General features: G+C 39.5%; 1 protein-coding gene across 1 annotated transcript; it reads right to left on the reverse strand.

Moving 5' to 3' along the window:
- Window positions 1-2,045: 2,045 nt before the first annotated feature.
- Window positions 2,046-15,912, reverse strand: LOC134169825 (SERTA domain-containing protein 2-like). The gene is given in 5 exon segments (XM_062630686.1): window positions 2,046-5,708; window positions 9,819-9,871; window positions 9,873-9,944; window positions 13,318-13,436; window positions 15,369-15,912. Coding segments are annotated over 5 exon segments (1,179 nt in total). The 5' UTR covers window positions 15,448-15,912; the 3' UTR covers window positions 2,046-4,852.
- Between the last annotated feature and the right edge of the window lie 370 nt (window positions 15,913-16,282).

Below are 16,282 nucleotides of genomic sequence, written 5' to 3' on the forward strand. Positions count from 1 at the left end.
CTGCCCATTTTCAGGCATGTTGCATAGCATGAAGTAGCCTAGCCTTCCGCGGTTATCCTGGGAAACAAGGGGTGCCGGAAACCCCTCCGGAGCGTGTTGCACAAATGCTGGCTATTCATTTCCTTTAGTCACTTCCTTGTTCCTGCCTTCCCTGGCACCCAGGCCAAGCACACCAGCAACTGCAGCACGCCCACGCTCCTGCCACTCGGCTGCAGAGAAGCAGCAGGTGCTTATCCCGTGAAAGCGGTGCATGGAGGAAATAAAACTTTGTACTTTAGTGTGTTTTAAGGTACAAATTTCGTTATTTCTCACCTTAGTTGTGAGCTCTTCACTGTAGAACGCTGAGTTTTGATGAACTAAACTTGTTACTGTACTCAGTGTTTGCAGAAAGCAAATATCACGGACTTCTGACATTTGCTTGGGATTGGGAAAAGGTGAAAACTAAAGTAAGGTGAGAGTTTCAGACAGCACAGCTAAACAGAAATGCCTTTTTTGTCCACCAAGATTAGGGGCAAAATATACCCACAGAATAAAGTTTTAAGGAGTTCAAATCAGCAGTGTAATTACTGACATGTTTCTTTTGTAGAAATAATACTGCAATGCAAAAAAAACAGGACTACTCTGTGAAAGACTGAAAATACCTCAATGCATAATTCTGTCCAAAAGTATAACAAAGAAGTTTAAGAAACAGCATATTGCTAGTGTTTGTGGATTTACTAGTAAAAAGTCCAAGTAATATGTAGAATTTTATTAACAAAAGAAAAGAGGAGAAGGCATTTCAGAGCCTAGCATGATTTCTAAGTGGACCATAAGTCCACCATTGGTTTGAGATAAGCAGAAGACTGATCTTTTTAATAGTGAAGATCTGTTGTAATAGTCATCCCATTAAAAAATGGGAGGACTCTCTGTAGCACTTCTACTCCAGTTAGGATGGCAGAGGGAGTTTGGCTGAAAATGAGTTGCATTAAAGTTAATTCTTAAACATCAAACTTCTCTGTGGATCGAGTTTAACCTCCACTCTGAAGGGCTCACACACAACGCATTCCGGCAGCAGATGCAACAGGCTCACTTCAGCCACACAGAGTACCTTCTGCAGAAAGGTGGTGTAATCTGCTGGTGTAGCAGCAGCAAACACCCTTCCACTAGAACCAAGCAGCAGTATTTTTGTTCCAGACAGACAATTACATGAGTCTGAAGTGTCAGTGTTATGTGCAGCAAGGATACTTGCATCCACTACTCGGTTTCAAGCACAGCAACTCCTGAAACAATACCGTGAATGGCATTGGCTGGGAAGACTATGCAGGGCAGACAAGACAGCAACCGGAGGACAGGTTAATCCCCAACCCCACCAGCCACCCATTGTTCTATGGGGACAGGACATACAAAGGAATGCAGTGTTGTAGAAAAAGTTAGCAGAAACTTAAGAGCTAACAGTAGTAACATTAGTAACAGCTAGAGTAGACACAGGAAGCAGCTTAAATACTAACAGGTGAAGTAGTCAAAACCTATAGATTGTGGTATATGAACTGCAGCAACCATATCACAACATGCCAAATGGTAAAATACAGAACTGGCCAAAACCAACCCAGGAGGATGCTGACAGTGTGTAAGATGATGACAACTTGGCTGCTGTCTCATTACTAAGCAGCTAACAAATCAAACTAATAAAAAGCAAGAAGACTCCAGGCTATATGTAATATTATATCTGCCTGAAGGGTGGGGAACTTTGACTTAAGGGTGCAATTGCCCAGGGATTTCTTCATTCAGTGTTACTCTTCAGAGGCACCGAGCTCAAGCTGCAGCACTACTAATATAAAGTACTTTTATAAAGGAATATCTTTTGTCTTAGGTGGAAGGCACAAAGAAGCTGTGCAAGGTATCTACTCTTTTTGGCAAGAAATGAAGGGGGGTGTGGGTGTGTGTACAAGAGTAACAACCTAGGGAACACATTACATCTTCATGAATGAAAGACTAAATGAAGTGTGGCAAGGTACCATGTTTTCTGGTTTGGTTTTAAAATACAGAAGGCTTCAGAATATAAATGCTTAAACTGCAAAACTGTGGCTTTTATTTCCAAACATACAATAAATAGGTCCACCACAACTAGCCTCTAACTTCATTTTACATGGAAGAATTTTAAAATTAATTTGTGCATATTTAAAAATTAAACTTCCCTTTGCACATAATTCTGTACATAACTGAACTGCATTACACACCAATTTATGGTCTTGGCACTGTGATGCAAGCAACCAATTAGAAACAGAGCTCTGTAGCAAGCACTTCAACAACAAATGCATTCTGCATTGTTGATAAAACATTTACCAACAATTTATTCTTTTTCCAAAGTATACAAAAACCTTCAGCATGTGAATGCTGAAGAATAAGCCGTCTCCTCTCACGTTTCTGCAGGGGCTGCAAGGTGAGTCTGTGGATTTTTAGTAAGTGTTCACTATTTGCTACATGATACAATTTTCATACCAAAATATTTTTACTGCATAGTAACATTCCCTATTTTCAAATGCAAAAAGAAATTGGATGCTGTCTTTTTATCACTCATCACTAAATTTAAAGACATTTTTAACCACAACTCTGTTTCATCACAGTGCAGAAGGCCCTTAATATTTCAAGGATTTATTCAGTCATATCTTTAATACAAAAGAAGAGGCTGAGGAAAAGCCAGAGTAGTCTATACACAATGCACAATCTGTGTACATTCTGAAGCTGTACCTCTTCAAGAACTATTTATACACTCTTCAAACAAATCCCTTTAACCAGCAATTCAAAATACTTTAGATCAGAAGTTTTATATTAGAATCAATACATTATATGCATATAAATACATTTATACCCTTCGGTTGCTAAACAACCCAGATGGCTGCAAGGATGTGACCTGAACTGCTTCTCCATTGGTTTGGGATACCAAACTGTAATGGCAGCTGTTAACCAAAATAGTCACAGTAAAAAAAAAGATCTTTGCACAGGGTAGGTGTGCCACAGCATCAGTTAAGACTAGAAATAACTCTGTGACACCCTGGTCCCTTCAGCAGGGCCAGGATTTCAACTTCTGTGAGATGCAACACACAGGCAACGGTTTTTATCTCTGCCCATGCCCCATTCATGAAAAGTCTCAGCAGAATAACAGAAAAACAGACCCTAAACAACAAACCAAAGCAAAGCTTTTACAACTGCAAATTTTTCACAAGACAGATGCTGCAGCTTTCAAGAATGAAGTAAAGGTTTTAGAATTAAAAAATAAAATAAAATTAAAAAACAAACCCAAAAACTAATGTGCAAGTGTGTAATTCAGAAGACAATAGCAAGGATCAATACAGGCCTCTGTTCAAGCTGAAACATAGTATCCAAACTGCCTTACGGAAAAATAGTTCTCACTGCAAATCTCATCTTCAGTTGATGAATGTGCTTATATATACTTATATACACGCCTGCCATCCAATGCACCCTCCTTCCCTGGGCCAGGCTGCAGCAGCAGCAGCAGCTGCCACTATGATGTTCCAAAGCCCATGCAGGCCCCAGCCCCGGCGCTGTGCCTGAGCGGTCAGACCCTGAGCTCCGTGGTACCGACACAGCGGCACGATGATACTTAGTCATCAGCACTGACTCACCATGCATCCATGAGTATTTCAGGGGTATTCAAAGCAGTAAGCACTGGCGTAGTAAGAAGTGTTCTGAACTTTGTTTCTTAAAGGATACAGCAATGTTGACTCTCTTCAGTATCCTCCAAAGGTGCTAGAGGTTTTAAGTCTGAAGCGTTTCTCTCCACAATGCCAGGTTTACAAATGTGTATCTTTTTAAATAATATTGCACATAAAAATCATCTTAAACTTTGTAGTGAAAGCAGGTTGAAGGACAGTGTTTTCCAAAATAGATTAAAAAGCTACCTGTACATAATAAGTTTTAATTTAAAGAACGCCAAGATTATTCAAAATCTAAGCACATAATACTGACGGAAAAATGTTAAATTGCACAATCTACATATAAATTACATTTGTAAATACTTAAAAGTTTTTAAACATTGAATACCCTTGATTTCACAAATCAGCTAGGTCATTGCCAAAAGATCAGCTTAATGAGTTAGAAGTACTTTCCCCCAGAAAAATATAGAAACAAAAAGATCTGCAGTCTTAGACGAAGCACTGGAAAGAGTTAAAGCATTTCAGCTCAGAGGTAGTGCTAAACATATCCAACTAGAAGTCCATTATATTTGAACTATGATGAAATAACGTAGTAAAATGTAGAAAGACTATAAAATTTACAAAAATAAATAGTTCTGAATGCTTTAGAAAATGCAAGAGACTTCGTTGATAAGTGTCTTGATCTGCTTTTCTGACCAAAAGAAAGCAGTTTGTCTCATTTTTAAAATATACCATCTCTAGTAACGCATCTGCAATCCACACAATCCAACTACGCAACTTGACAGATGCCAACTTGGCATAGACTCTGATATTAAAAATAAAGTGAGGCTTTGTAAAAGATCATCTCATATGAAATTCGTTTTGCATGTAAATTTCTTCTGACAAATTAAAAATTGCACATAAAAAAAGTTTATTGAAAGAGGCATGAGGGGTGATAAGGGTATGTGCCTATTGTTCCACATACCCCTGGAAGGAAAATGATGATTGCACAGTTGTGATAAATAAATATTTCTTTAAAAAAAAAATTTAAATCTGCCACTCTTTTGGTTTTGAAGTTTTGGAATTACTTAGAAAATCCCACTATGGACAAATTATTTCAGTTTGTGTTTTAAAGAATTCTTTACAACTTTTCCAGTGGCTTTTATCCTGAAACCAAACGAAAAGTGGCAGTTGAAAAGTATCTTTGGGTAAAACAAGTATCAGGATCCAACGAGAATTTCCATGATGTGGTCCAACTCACTCAGATCTGTTCTACATATCTGAATGTTGCTTGCTGAAGAAGAATTACAAGATGGAAAGGTTTTCAACGGTTCTTCTGTAGCGAGAGATGGTGGTCTGGGCGGCATTAGTGGAGGGCAACAAAAGTCTGAGTCATACATCGAAGTGTCAATATCTTCAAAAATGTCATCTATCGCCAAATCCTTCAAGTAACTAGTTGAATTCGAAATCTCAAAGGAACCAAACACACATTCAGCTCCCTTCAAATCCTGTCTGTCATCTTCTAGTTTTAGACCAGTATTTTCTGGAAACTTTGGCTGGTCGTCTCCAGTAGGAACCAGACAAGTAGGTGGGCTTATATCTTCTACAAAGTCTAAATCTTTCAGAATAGATGAAATAGCAGATGACATATCATCATCTGAAACTATCAGCAGGCTATTTTCAATTGGGTCTTCTACAGACCGCAAGTCGCAACAGTTAGACTCTTGCTGACTAATACCTGAAGGCAACTGGAGAGAAATCCCAGATGATTCCATCCCTCCGTAGCTGTGAGAACTAGGAGCAATGCCAGGGCAGACATTACTTGGCTGCTGATTACTCTCCTGTCTCATTTCCTCTTGAATTTGCCGTACTGTGTTGGCTATGAGGACAGAGCGGTGCAAGTTTGGTTCCACCAGCATTTTGTATGTCTGTAACTTGGTGAGGCACATATTAAGCACCAACTGCCTCTTAAGCAGGTATGGCAGATTTCGACTGGAATCAAAGGCACTCGAGAGGCCAGCCATGTTCTCCTCATAGTCACTCAGCTTGCGTTTTAGACCTCTCCCCAACATGAACCTGAAAGACAGAAATTATGAATTAATCTTGAGCAAGACTATCGCTTCTGCAAGATCTCAACAGATACTTTTGAAAAGTCTGTGGTGTGCAATGTACAGGTTAACTTAGACTCTAATGCCACAGAATACTGAAAGAGTTTCATTGAGAAGATGCACTTTCCAGCTCTATTGTTTGGGAGCAATTTATTTTTTGTAAGAAAACATGAAAATAAATATAGTAGCTGTTTTGTAAAAAAAGCTATATACTTTCATGGTTTAGGCTGCAGGTTTAATTTTAACTGTACTATGAGAAAATGAATTTAATTATTCAAAATCTTTAATAGGCGAGCTTTTTAGCCTCTTCTTTAAATTATATAGCAAACAAATTCATTAATGAGAAACATCTGAATGTCCACATGAAATAAACAAATGCTTATAGTAAGGATTATAATAACTGTACAGACTATTTCAACATTTTCATTTTAACATTCATTTCTAGGTCCAGTAGGTAAGACTTTAAAGCTAGTTTCAACACCCATTTTTATCTCTCTGAGGGTCTTGCCCAGTGTGTCTCTGAGAAACCTCTATGAAACAAATTTCTCTCCATCGCTGCTGTTTTACTACACTTGAACTACACAGCCAGGCCAGCAAGAGGGCCTCCCATAGGATCCTTATATCCATTCCATAGCTTGGTAGTTTATCTAAATGGGGGAGGAAATTTGTCTGGGCCAGAGAGTTCCCAGAATGATGATCAGGGCTCACGGCTGCTGGTTCACAACCTGCTACTGACTTAATGCTAAGGATATCCCACAGCAGACTATCAAATGGCATTTTACAAGTGACCAATTCTGGTAAATAGCTAAAAGAAAAGAAATAGAAGGTAGCTGCTTTCAGTCTGCTTTGTGTGCTTTTGCATTGAAATATGGTAAGTCTAGAACACTGGTACAAAAAACCTATATGCACGCACACCTAAAATACATGGAAAAAAAAATGAAGGAGTCGTAACTCAGACACGCAATGGCAGATTAAGGGCAGATCCTTCACACACAATGATCCAGACCCTACATGCTTCAGAGGGCCTCCCAACTTCCTTTTCATGTGAGCACTGGATACTGCCAGCAATAGCTCAGCTGATTGCTGCAGCTGCCAGCTGCTAGCCTGTTGCTACACTTTTGGGGACAAGGAGGAGGCAGCAGGATAAAGCCTCTTTTGCTTTTGGGATTTCTCCAGATTTGCAGGAAGCACAGCGGGGCTCCATGGCTACATCCATCTGCCTAGACAAGACTGCTGGAGAACTCAGCATCTCTGGAGGAAAAGTGCATACTGCTCCATAGAGTATTCAAGAAAAAACAGACACTTGCTAAAGAAGCTTAAGACTCCTTGAGCATACCCACTTTCGGGGGGGGGGGGGGGGGGAAGGGGGGGGAGAAAAGGGGAAAGAAAGGGGGAGGCAAACATAGCTGGATAAAATTAAATTTGTCATAAAAATGCATTTATATATAACAGGTAGTAGCAGTCTGGCCTATAGTTCAGTTTACCAGAGGTTCACTGTTAAAATAAAAAAGCTTTCATTGTAATTTTACCAGTGCTGCATTTTTAAACATCATAAGGTGTCTGGGTGTGCCTATTTACCTGGATGATCTTACACCTACCACACACTGCTCCCCCATTCCAGCACCCTGTTCAGAGCAAACAGAACCAGACAGTACTGAGCACTCAAACAAAATCAGAAAGCTGAACACAAAGTTCAGACAACAAATATAATAACAGGAAGTATTTTGGGGGGCAGTGCGTGTCAGACATGTCAGTCAAACTATTGACAACACTGTCAGCAACCGGTAATTTTAGAAACAATCTATGGAAAAATCACGATTATGCAGGATTTTACAGTAAAACTGTTGCTAAATATACTAACTCATATCATGAAGACAATTAGTGTCTGTAAATCACAGACAACAATAAAATCAACAACTCTCCATTTTCAGTAGCATTTAAATGTTGTGCACTACCCAAGGCACCACCCCATACCATTACTGTAACAAACAGAAACATACATCACAATGGCTATTTGGTCACTAAGCACCATTGCTCCCACATACTGCATTTGGCTTTTTCTATTTTAGCTTTTTTCTTTTTCCTCCACTACTTTAAGCAGACCAAAATTCAGACTCATAAGGGAACAAAATTAACACCGTACAGCAAAAAGCAATTCTGACATGTTATACATTCAGAATGCCTGGTTTTGACAACTTACTGCTTTTAATGTATTTTAAAATATATATTTACACTTCATTAGACATATGAAATAACAGACTTATCTATGTTAATTATATAAATACTGTTAATTTCTAACATCCCAAAAATGTGCTAGTATTTAAATTCTTTACAGCAAGCTTACAAAGCAAGCAACTATGATATGCAAGGATATATAATTGCACAAAAACAACTTAAAATGAAATGCTTAACTTTTAAACTCATACAGCAGTCTAATCAAGCTAAACATTTCATCCTCACATATGCAGACACCCTCCTTTTCATTCCTTAAATTTTCTTCATAAAATTTGTCCCAGAGCATTCTAGAAACATGTAACAAAGCCTGAGCATGACAGCACTTTGAACTATAAAAATGAAGTGCAAGAAACATTATTTGCTCCAACTTCAGATATTTTTACTTAACAGACTTCCCACTCTAAATGTCAAAAGATATATTTTGTTTTAAATACACACAGTCCTAGCTTATGTTGTAAAAATTCTGCCTGTTTAGTATGATTTCTGCCTAATTGCAAGGATCCCTAAGTCTCCCTCCAGAAGCAAGATGACTTCAGAAGTTACGTAAAAATTTGGAACAGGCTAATGAAAGCCAGAGTACCACTGGTACAGTGCATTTAAAAATTACTGTGTCATGGTTGCTACAGGAGACATTAAATTTCTGTTCTTGTCAAACACTCAGCTGCTGACCTACAAAAGATACAAAGCCCCTTTGTTACCAGCTAATCTACATTTTATCAGGCCTTTTGCTTTATTTTCTAACACGAGAATTTCTGACAGGGTCATATCCTTAACAACCTGCTCTATATTTTTTAAGTAACTTGTCATTTTGTAGCATTACGTATTAACACACACATCCCAAATCGAAAATTCACACAGCAGTCAAATGCACTCTTCTGATAGCATTACTTTGCAATGTAGGATGTTGGTCACATTATTATAAAGTGCTTCTCCAATTTTTGGTACCAAGGAAAACAAAAGCAAGTCCACACAAAAATCCACAGTAGCATGCCCAGACAAAACCACTGCTGCACAGTTGTCAGTCCTTCCAATCAGCTGAGAGAACGGCACAGCCAGTTCAAAGAAGCATAAATTGGGCATAATAAAACACAAAGAGCATCTAGAAACTGCAATCTCCTTACTCCAGCCTAATTCCAGGAACCTACTCCAGAAAAAACTGGATCAAGTAACAGGATTTCAGAACATGCCAATCTGATAACTGCAATTTGTAAGTAAATAAACTCAATAAAAATTAAAAGTTTATGCCAACTTCAAATGTGAGGTCTATACACAGCTGTTCAATCATAAGCTGTAAGTCACCCTTCTCCTGAACTCTTTCGTAAAGTTCAACAACCAAATTTTTTTGAGTTCAGATGCTCTTATTTTAGAGTCTTTAGTCATTAAAAACCCAAGAACAATGAGGAACACCACATATCCATAATTTTTTTCTGTCATTTTCTCATATTCTCTCGTTACAGTAATGCAAACTGAGCCACAAACCATTTATGGCAGAATACTTTTTTATGTTGCAGATACAGAAAAAAGGAAGCAAAGTGAACTCAGCATTTAGGAGCACCAAATTCATGTAGTTCATGTCACTGAACTACAAAGCAGTCTGTGCGCAGAAATTCTGCCCATGACACCATGTTCCTAGTTCCTTCCAGTTCTATGGAGGACATTTCACAGAAACTCCTCCCTGCTAAGATGGGAAGAAGCACCATGCACTGTAATCCTACACCGTACCAGGGTTTAAAAAAACTTGGAGGGAAGAGGCACGTCCCTGGGTTGGCAAATCCACCCACAATACCAAACAAACAGGCCTGGTCAGAGCATGCAGTTACTCAGAAGAAACATTCCACGCTACCAAGAAGTGCGTTATGGACAATACAGGACTCGTGCCACCATTTTAGAGGGGAAAAACACAGCTCCATCTGTCATAGGGCCTGAAAGTCCAGTGCAGCTGCCAGTGACGCATGGTTAGGAAGTACATCTGGAAACAGTCACAAAAAAGAATGCAGCATGTGAAACCCCTCACTTACTTCTATTTGGGCAAACTACTACTTATTTTCCTCTTCCTCACCTTCCAAAAAAGGTTTTAAGAGCAAATTAAACAATGTTTAGAACTCTGAACCACACAGAGCTTTAATTTTCAGTAGAGAAAAACTTCAAAAGTAATGAGTATAAAAAATTTAACTGGCACAGCACTGTCTGAAAGCGAACTTTTCGTGCACATAACAAGGTAGTCAACTACACAAGAGTGATTCATTTACCATTACAGAATATGTTTAAATAGCAAGATTATCAGTAAGGTACTTGGCCTGCACTACACAGGTCAAAATAATTTTACTGATAGTGGTCCATTCTGACTTTTCTGTTTAATATGTTATTAAATTCAGACTTGCTTGATCCTTTTCATACAGCCACACTGTTGCATTTTCCAGCCTAAGACTGCCTCAAAGTGAAAACTTACTTTCCCTGTACAAAAGAAATACCAGATTTGAACAGGTGTAAGCACTTCATGAGTGAAAGCTGCCTGTCTAGTTTTCAGTAATGCAACTTCTGTATTAAAGACTCCTTGCTATTGTAATTTGGGTAATTCCCTTTCAAAGTTTCCTTTGGCTCCTAACTGTAGAAGCCACGTAACAGTAAAAGCAAACAGAAGTCTCTTCAGATTATACACTTGTGTTAGTGACTGACCAAAGCCTGCTGAAAACCTGATTTACTGCTCTCCTCTTTTCCACAGACACATTTCACAAGCATGCATCTATCTGTAGGAAGTGCAAAGGAAGACAAATGTCCTTATAGTTATCGTTATTTCTCAAAATTACCTGATGTATGTCATATACTATTTTTAATGATAATCTTTCCCCTACCTGACACAGATTTTGGTTTAGGCAGCACAACTTCTTTAGTAGTTTTTATTAAGTTGTGGACCGGCTCTAGACTAGTATAATGTATATATTTTCCATGTATAAGCAGCTGCACAAGAAAAGGGTACAGCTGAAGGTATGGTTAGCAGAGACAGTATAAATCCCTTCCTCCCATCCAGACTTAGCACTGATCACTTAGATATGACTTACATAACACAGTAAGCTGTCAGACTGTACAGAACAGTGCACCTGATCTGGTGTCCTCAGTAAGTGCTGAGGATCCCCATATAACATCACATCTTGACTTCGCAAATATTAAGAGGAAGTGAAGGAAGGAGTATTAAACACCTTAGAAAACACTACAGAAGAAAAAAAAAAAAAAAAAAAAAAAAGGAAGTTGGGCCTAAAGGCACTTTAAAACACACCAAAAAGTGTTTAAGTCCACTGCCTCCCCATCCCCCTTCAGCCCTGCCCCAGTTTAGCCAAGATGAGTAACTGCTGAAGAAGGCATGAGTGACTAGAAGTGTGCATACAGGGAGGAGTGCAGTCCTACCAGCTTACTCCCATACCTAAACTCCTATGCAACAACTTCTTCTGGTCACAAATGACCAGAAAACAGCTGCTCAAAGAAGGGAGAATTGACGTTAATTTTTTGATCACCAAATCCTACCCTATAATACAGATAACTCTGTTACTAATAAAGCAACTGGGACACAGAATCAAGATATGACACTGTTCAGACTTCACAGCAAAACAGAATAACCCACATATGCTCACAGAAAGCAAACCCCAAAACCACACAGAAAAAATCCCCACACCTATGGATGTACTCAACATGTAGGCTGTATAGTATTTGTTAAGTAGAGAAGCAGAATGAGAGGAAGAGTCTAGAACAGAATTAGTCAGGAATTCATAACCTTCCCACTGCCACTTCACTATTTGTGGAAGCAGAGAATAAGTATCACACAGCCCGGTATTGTAGGAGCTGAAATGATGTTTACAAAGCATTTGCAGTTTAAGTTTTACCTTGATTTAAAAGCTAGTTTGAAACCCCCCATTCCCAACCTGTTTATGTTATGTCTACTGGGATCTGGTAAATTCCTGCACTTAAAGGACATCTTCCTAAATTCCTTACTCCCATTTTACTTCATAAAGCACTGGTAGTAAGAGCTCTGCTTTACACACTAACGCAACTAGATTTCAGACCACAACATTTCAATCCGGAGAAGAAACTCCTCTTTTATGATGTGGAACTTCCACACACTAAAACAAGTGGATGTGGGCTCTTTACAACAGTAAACGAACCATATTCTCAGCACTAGTATCTATCACTAGCAGCTAATATAGACCACTGCTCAAGCAGCACCAGCCTTAGTTTTTTCCCTACTTAGGTAGAAAAAAAAATTCATCCTTGAAAGAAAACAAAATCACTATCACTCTTCTCTTTCCTCTCCCCCTCTACACTTTCATATTTAGTTCCAGATTTACAAATAAAACTCACAGGTATATATTTTTAATGTGAGTTTGTTTAGCAGATTCTTTTTCTTCTTTTTTTTTAGTGGAAGAAGGGACCAGAATCATTTAAACCAAGGTTCAACCGTAGTTAGCAAAAGCCAACACATGATGAAGAGTTGCTAAATCTAGGAACTCCCACAGTAAAACTAAACTGTAATTAAATGAGAACATGAAGGAACCCAAATAACAAGAACCAAACCACCACAGCTCCACTGAAGTATCTCACTGGAGAGAGAAATGATCACTAGAACTACAAAAGTGATGATATGCCTCTTCAAAGCTTGTTCTACTCAACTGAACAGTTCTCAACCCTTTTTCTTAACAGTAGCTATTTACTTCAAATACAGAGATACTAGATGTATTCACCTACATAACAGTGACATGTATTTTAGGGTTACAGTGATCTGAATAAAGATCCATTAATGATAAAACTTCTGACTTATTAACTTCATCAGATCAGTATGCCCATACTGTAACAGAAAAATCAGACCAGTAATTAAGGACTGTGCATTTACTCTAGCTCTCTGTATGGGATATTTAGGTAAATAATTTTCAACAGCCAAATCAGAAATCATTTTAAATTTTCTCTAACAAAGTAGCACACCACTTTTCTTCAGTATTCAAAGTGCTTTCTCCTTACAAGACAGGACTGTAAACTCAATTTCAGCAACTGAGCAGTGGACTTCACTGTAAGACTGAGGCCTTGGATACCAAATTTCCAACAGATATGATCTGATGGCAATGTTGTACTCTTTGTGACATAATAGTACTTTATAACTGGGGGGGGGAAGGTAAATTCAGAATATACAAATCAAAGAGCTTATCCTATTCAGTAAGCCTAAAGCACTTTATATTACATACTCCATTTTTATTTTTCAGTTTACCATCCTAACCTACAAAAATAACATCTACAGCTGATTATCAGAACTTACATTATGCACATAAGGTATTGTTTCATAAGAACATACAAGTAGTTACCCTTAGAAAACAGAAAGGAGTCCAGGCAGGAAGATTCCAGGTTTTGCATAAAGTGTAGTCATCCAATAGTCTTGAACTATCCACAAGGCCAAGCCACCTACCAAGGCAGGATGATGTGACTTAAGGGGAAAAAGAATAAAAAAAAACAGTATTTCATTACCATATGATTTATTTTTTTTTAATCAGAACTATTAAGCAAACGTTTAAAACAATTTGTGTTAAATCCTATTAAAACAGTTAAACTGTGTAAGAAAAACTGAAGTTCATGAATACACAGAAATAAGAGGACCTAACAGTTTCACCTATGAACACAAACCATGGAAATTACCTTTCATAAATGAATACTACAGAATAGAATGCTCATCCTCTAAGTGTTAGGCTTTAGGATAAGAACTTGCATTGATACTTCTTCAGGTTACTGAACACCCATTTACTGTTGGAGTCATCTCAGTAATCACATACCAGTAGAGACAATAAACTGTAAAGAAATACATCTTAGAATTACCCCCAACATTTACATGCTGCAAAAGGAGTTTGATTTTTCTTAAATTCCCTAATTTTTCTAGTTTCAGCACACAAAGCTAATATAAGAAGACAGCTGGCAGGATATGCCATGATTGCATATAATATTGTCACGTAATTTTCATCAAAACCCTGATATAGCAGCATCTGCAGTTTGGGTAGAAACTGCATGGATTAGATCAATCATGGAAATGCTAGAAAATGTGAAAAGGCTGAAGTGACAGTGAACTATGGACTTGACTACAAGATGTGGAGAGAATTGCATGATCCATGCTCTTGAGGTCTCAACTCCACCTAAAGAAGCAAAGTTTTTTAATTCCAAGAATTAAAGCCCTTATATAAACTAAGGGCCTACTGTCTGGACTATATGTAAGGTTTGTTTGTGTACAATATACACACACACACAGACCCCTGCCCCTCAACTACCACAAACCAATTACTTCACCAATTTACCACAAGAGCAAGGATCATTACTTATCCAGATAAATACAGTCCTTCGCAATCAAGGATTAGGAGTTCCTAAGTTATTTTACAGATCTTAACATAATACACAGTGAAAGGCGGTCTTACGTTTGAATTGATGGACAAGTAAACGAACACAGTTCATCTTACATAGCAACTCATAGCCTGATGCTAGCAAAGGGTTCATCCGCTTACAGAATCTTGGAACTGTAAAGATGTAGTAAACAGCAGTAAAATGCCCATGACCTAAGAATGCCAAATCTAACCCACAGCAATAACACGGTAGTATCTCCCCCCCTCCTTCTAGAAGCTAACTTTTTTCCCATCATGAGGAGATCCATGCTATTTGTGAATGAAAAAATAAAACCAAATACACAAATGAAGATTCACAACCTACCTGCTTTGAAACAGCAGGACTTCAGAAGGTCACTACTGAGGTTTATTAAAGTGTACTTGTTAGGTCACAGGGGGGAGGTGCACATTCACTGCATTTTCTACCCAATGAACATAAACCATCAAATGTTTTAGAATATTAATTCTCTTTAGTACTAAAGAATCCTGGAGAAGCTAACAAGCATTCTAATTGTGTTGATTGCGTTAGAAGTCCAACCTTTTGCTAGAAGTCCAAAAAGTTCCTGAATTTAATTCCTTTATTACATACTTTAAAGGACTCTTGCAAAATTAACTGCTGAGGTTATGATTTTTCCACTATGCTTTCACTCGTCCTGACATTAGGACGAGTGTCAGGAAGAGCTACAGATGTAAGGTTATAAGGTTTAGTTTTCACAATCTGATTAAAAAAACTCAAGCAAATCCAAACTACACAAGACACACGGTAGCTGCAAATGACTATAAACTGTATGTTCAGTAGATTCTTTTTTGTCTTTTTCTTTGAACATCTCCCCACAGAGTTTCTTACTACCTCTTTATGGGTCACTTCAGAAATCTGATATTATAGCATTTATTTCAATGTTAACGCTATTTTCCACATTGCAATTCACTGCCTGAACTAAAGAATATTACCTGAATCAAAAACAAAACGGAAAACTACTGCTCAGGGCTCTTACCTCTGTTTCTGGAAATGAACTGTTCCAACACAGTTTGAAAAATTCCAGGCCTATCTAGGGCAGACATTATTAACTGCATCTATTAGTGAGATGAATTTACGACATGCACAGAAGAGGCCAAGCTTATGCACTTCCAGTCTTACCCACCTACTTGCAGGCCAGACTAACGTACACCTTTATCGAGTCGAACAAAACCAGCTATTAAAAACCTGACGGCAGCGAATACACAAATCGTAGCTACCACAGAGGCAGCGGTCACGACTGCCAAAATTAAAAAGCTGCGATTCAGGGAAAGCCTCCTTCCTGCCACCCTTCCTGCAGCCACTCCTGCGAGTGCACACGTACTAATGAAGCCCAAGGGAGCCTGCCACCATTTGGCCTTTGTGGAAGGAGACTAGTTGGTACTTCCTGCAGCGGCCGCCCGCGCCTCCTCCCCCCCCCCCCCCCCCGCAGCAGCGGGCAGCAGTAACCAGAGACAACCTTGGGTTTCCCGAGCTGCGAAAAGTTACACTCCTCCCCCTTCCTCCTCCCCAGCTTACCAGAGACCCCGGCCAAGCTAATTATAACAACTTCTACGGCAGCCCCCGCTCCCAACGTCCTGCTCCCCAGCCTCCCCAGCCCCGGCCGCGCTCCCCCCACACTTCTCACCCCGCCGTCCCTCCTCCTCCTGGCCCGCCGTGCCACACTCCCCCTCTCGCCGTCCCTCCCCACCTGTCTCCGCTCCCCGTCCCCTCGCTCCTTCGGGCCCCCGCCCGCGCCCTGCCCCCACCCCGGGCAGGGACCCTTGCCCCCTCAGGGGGCTCCCGACGCCCCCCGCCCCGCCCGGTCCAGTGGTCCCTCCTCGGCGGCTGCTGCCCTCCCCCGCACACCGTGCCGTCTCCCCGCACGCAGGCTCGCCGGCTCCACGGCCGCGG

Source organism: Pezoporus occidentalis, unplaced genomic scaffold, assembly GCF_034315485.1.
Source record: "Pezoporus occidentalis ecotype Australia unplaced genomic scaffold, CSIRO_AGI_Poc_V1 ctg36, whole genome shotgun sequence".
Lineage (NCBI taxonomy): Eukaryota > Metazoa > Chordata > Aves > Psittaciformes > Psittacidae > Pezoporus > Pezoporus occidentalis.